Below are 4,551 nucleotides of genomic sequence, written 5' to 3' on the forward strand. Positions count from 1 at the left end.
TGTTAAAATGTGCATGATAGTCCTAAGAAAATTATTTTTTAAACTACCTGAACTGGTAGGCAATGTTTTTTAAATACTTACATATTTCAGTGTTGCAGCCACAGAGAATTTTTGAGTAATTGCCTATTTATTTTTGAAAGTTGTTTAAAGATATTATGCTACTTTATATCACTAAATTTTTGTCCATTTTAAAGGTATTTTAGTGAAAATAGCTTATACAGGATGAAGAATTTTATCTCCCTTAAAAAGGGTGTTTTGGTTGATATTTAATTTTCTAAAGTATCGAATATGTAGACAATTGCTACATGGTAATAAGACTGATTTTCTTTAATGATTTCTGGAATCACACTTATTGTGTGTTAGGTAAGAAAATGCTAGCTGCTGCAACAGATATGCCCCAAATCTCAGTAGCATTATAAATCTTTGTTCCCTTGTGTTTAGGGGATCATACTGATCAAAGATCAGTTCTTGCCTCTAGTTTCAGATTTCTGAAAGGAGAAAGCTGGCTGGAACTATTAATGAGTAGCACCTCCAGCCTTTGACATGGCAAGTAAGTGCAAGTTTCCCCCGGGTCAGTTGGACAGTGTGGAAGGTAACTGGACTTGAGCCTTCCTGGGGTTCCATTCCATATGACTGCCCACAGCAGTGAGGGAACTCCATTAGTCCCCTTAGGTCAGGGAACTGTGCAGTGTGAATGTCCCTTGGGAGTAAGTAAGGAACCTGCACATCTGGTCTTCTCAGAGAGCAAACATTTGGAAGCTTGCCATGACAGCAGGCAAGATAGCATTAGACAAGAGAGAACCACAGTGACACCAGTGAAGTGGGAATTTTGCCCCTCTTCCTCCAGCTCCACCCGCTACCCGACCCTGGGCAGGAAGAAGATAGGGAAGGCAGGTGGAGGAGAGAGGAGGAGCTATCGGTGGCCCCTCCCCCATTGCAGTTTCCCAGTCAATTCACATTCTCCCAGTTGTGACAGTACCTGTTTCTAGTTCTTTATTGATTTTATATTTTAATCCAATCCTTTAATCCTTTGGAATGTATTTGGTTATATAGTAGAATAATTGTCCTGGTATTATTTATTGAATAATCTCTTTCCCAACAGATTGAAGTGTCACCTTTATCATACTAAATGCTGTATGTATCAAGAAATATCCAAGAGTGGGGAGGGAAGATGTTTAGACTGAGATTTTAAATCAAGGTGTTGAGTTGGACTGGATTTTTTTTAAAAAAGAATAACAGTGTACAGAAAGCTAATGGATTTATCTAAGGTATTATTAAGAGTTAGGGAATGGAGACTTGACATGGTTCAAGGCAGTGGGTGGAGAAAAATAAAGCCTTTGTCATTGGTACCCCCATCAAATTCAGCCCAGGTAATAAACTGCCCAGGCCCAAAAGAATTACTTTTCACAAAATTGGGGAACATACTTTGCATCTTATTTTGTAATCTGCTTTCTTCTACTTAAGGTATTGTAAATATTTTCCTATTCCATTCTTATTCTACAAGATGATTTGTAGAAAACAACATCTTGGTTAAGAATCATTGTAATTTTACCTGCTTTCCAGTGAATTCCATTTTGAAAGTACAAATTATACTATGTAAGCTTCCTAACTTACAGTCAGATAACTTGATAAAAGTGGAAAGCTAATAAGCTATATTACAGAGAACGTTGATCTGGAGAGAGACAAATGGCAGTCTAAATTCTTGTGTCATCTCTGAGACCTTAACCAAGTTTCTTAACCTCTGAGTCCCTATGACTTCATGTTAAGCAGGAAGGTGTACTCTGCATGGTGGTTTTAGAAATCAGAGAAGCCATGTGTCCAGAAGGCCTGGACAAATAGACACACTCCATTGACTTGGTAACTGTTATTTCTGTTGATTCCATCTCTTTTTACATTATGACACTCTAAGATTAAATTCAAGTGTGTCAACAATGATGCTTAGTGGTTATTTTGAAATGTCAAAACATAATTGCAACTATGGCTCATTATTTCCTGTTATACAGAATTTTCTTTTAAATCAACTCAGTAAAGATATATACAAGCCTCTGCTGATTAACTTCTCAGCACAAACTACAGCAGCTCAAACTCAGAATATTATCATGTCAAAACTGGACAAAAGAAGAAAGGGAGTTTTTGGTCCTCCTTTGGGCAAGAAAATGGTAATTTCTCTCTGTTTCTATACGTATAGTACAGCTATGGCCCTATTCATGGGCACTGTTAGCTTCAGAACGAGGAAGCCAGACATACGGGTACTGGATGTCTTTTTGTACAGTTTTTTTATCACAGATTTTGGTTAAGTTTTCTTAAAAGTGTGTTTAGATTTGTATGTGCATCAGGCAACTTGACATTAAAAACAAGCAGTTGCCCTTTGAATTCGAAGTAGAATATACGTCTGGGAAATTACCTACCTTCTTAATTCTCTCATTAACATTTTTACTCATCGGAGTCTTTGCTTCTTGCTCTCTTGGCCTTTAAACAACCAAGCTATCAATTGACTTTTCCTCTACCAAGAATACACTTCCCGGGCTTCCCTGGTGGCGCAGTGGTTGAGAGTACGCCTGCCGATGCAGGGGGCACGGGTTCGGTGAGAGGCCCGCGTACCGCAAAAAAAAAATAAATAAATAAAAAATAAAGAATACACTTCCCAACCTTACTGTCATCACTCAGAGGTTATAATCATTTTAAAATCACACCTTCCTCATTTATTTTAATGTACTGAAGTTGTATAAGGAAAAAAGAGAAGGAATACTGAGCAAAGTTGCATGAGAGGATTAATAGGTTCTAAACTCTTAACTATAAAGGTTAGTAATAAGACTGTCTCCCTGTTCCTTGGTAACATGGATGCTAAGGGATATTCCTGATGTGAAAAGAAACCATCACTTCTCACATACGTACCCCACAAGAAGATAATCTGATTCTTTGCCTGAACATTGTTTGCACCATAGGACACTATATTTAGATGTTAATATTTTCTAATCCCTCTTCTTTCATTGTCAGGTTGTCTTTGTAGATGATGTCAATATGCCCGCTCGGGAGGTGTATGGGGCTCAACCTCCTATCGAGTTACTTAGACAATGGTTAGATCACTGGAATTGGTATGACCTAAAAGATTGTTCTATGATTAAACTAGTGGACATTCAAATCATGTGTGCTATGGGACCTCCAGGTACGTTTTCTGAGTTTGTGATTAAGATTGAAAATCACTCTGGCTATATATAAAGGGCAGGAGAAAGAAAGAGAAATCGGATAACTTGAGTTACAATATGTGGTGTATATATTTTCTATGTCTGTACACTGTGACCTAACAGAGTGACCACAATGATCAACACTGCAGAGTGGGTTGACTTGCTTGGAGTCATTCTCATCAAACCAGACAGCTCTTCCAAATCCTTTTTCTTCCACCTTTTGGGACTTTACTTTCCATTTCCTGTTCCTGCATTCTGAGGTCCCAGATCCCCTGAGAACCCAGATACCCCTGGGGAAGCTCATTTTCCTCTGTTTCATTCCTTAAAGTTTCAACTGTTTCGTTCCTTAAAGTTTCAACATTCCTTAAAGTTTCGATGAAACATCCCCGCTTCAATAGTCACCTTTCCCCTACCCCAATCAATTCCCATTTTAGTGAGTCTCTGGATTTAGACAGACTGTTGAGGGGGAATTTGAGTAGGAGATGGCCAAAAGAATTAACTCGTAGAGATCCTTTACACTTTTCAGAGGAAATTTGTAAACTCAAAGAGATCTCTATGTAGGGGAAATTTTTTATTCTAGAATATCTGAAACAGCTTGATTCAAATAACTGGACATTTTTAACTGTTCTTTACCTGAACTCAAGCTGGTAACCTATATTTTTAAAAATTCCCCTCTTGATGTACCATGTCTTCAAGGAATCTCTCCGGTATTTGCCTCTGAACTACCTGACCTTTATCTGACCTATAATGCAGACAGTTTGCTCTGAGTCAGTAATCGCTCTCAGTACACTCCCTGGGCCACTTTGAATGCTTTCCCCCCCTCCTCTTTTTTTTTTTTTTTTTAATTCTATTGCTCCTGGGTCCCAGACTTTAGCTCCACTTTGCCTTTCCCCCACTACCCAGCAGTCATTTGTACTAAGTGTCCACTTTCCTGGCCTCTTCAAGGACTGGACAGAGGAGCAGGCTAAATCCATGAGGTGTCTTTTCCTCTTGGACCCCATTTTCTAGAAAGACCACCATTTCTGAGCATTCTCTGGGAGGAAGGGTTGAAGATAGAGCTGGGTATACGATCTCTGACCTTTCCTTCTGCAGCCCTTTTACCATCTCCTTAAACTTGCCCAGGTAAATCAGTGTTTATTATAAGCTTCTAAATACATAGAGATACATAACTGTTTTGATCTATAGGCAACTAGTTATATGCTTTCACACATTATTCATGTTTTCAGAATCAGCACAGTATAATAGTGGTAGAAGCAAAATACAGATTTACCGGGTTTAAAACAAACATAAAACATGAACTTACATATTTTTAAGCAATATAAAGGTATTATGCACATTTTTTTTTTTTTTTTTTTTTTTTTTTTTG

The 4,551-nt window shown here is 38.1% G+C and overlaps 1 protein-coding gene across 1 annotated transcript in view; it reads left to right on the top strand.

The window, feature by feature from the left end:
- Nucleotides 1-4,551, top strand: part of DNAH7 (dynein axonemal heavy chain 7) — a 253,806-nt gene that overhangs the window by 136,264 nt on the left and 112,991 nt on the right. Inside the window, exons 37-38 of the mRNA XM_007447818.1 lie at nucleotides 2,004-2,159; nucleotides 2,998-3,166. Of these exons, the coding sequence (XP_007447880.1) occupies nucleotides 2,004-2,159; nucleotides 2,998-3,166 (325 nt within the window). The remainder of the gene's footprint in view (nucleotides 1-2,003; nucleotides 2,160-2,997; nucleotides 3,167-4,551) is intronic.

This window comes from Lipotes vexillifer, unplaced genomic scaffold (genome assembly GCF_000442215.2).
Source record: "Lipotes vexillifer unplaced genomic scaffold, Lipotes_vexillifer_v1.1 scaffold555, whole genome shotgun sequence".
Lineage (NCBI taxonomy): Eukaryota > Metazoa > Chordata > Mammalia > Artiodactyla > Lipotidae > Lipotes > Lipotes vexillifer.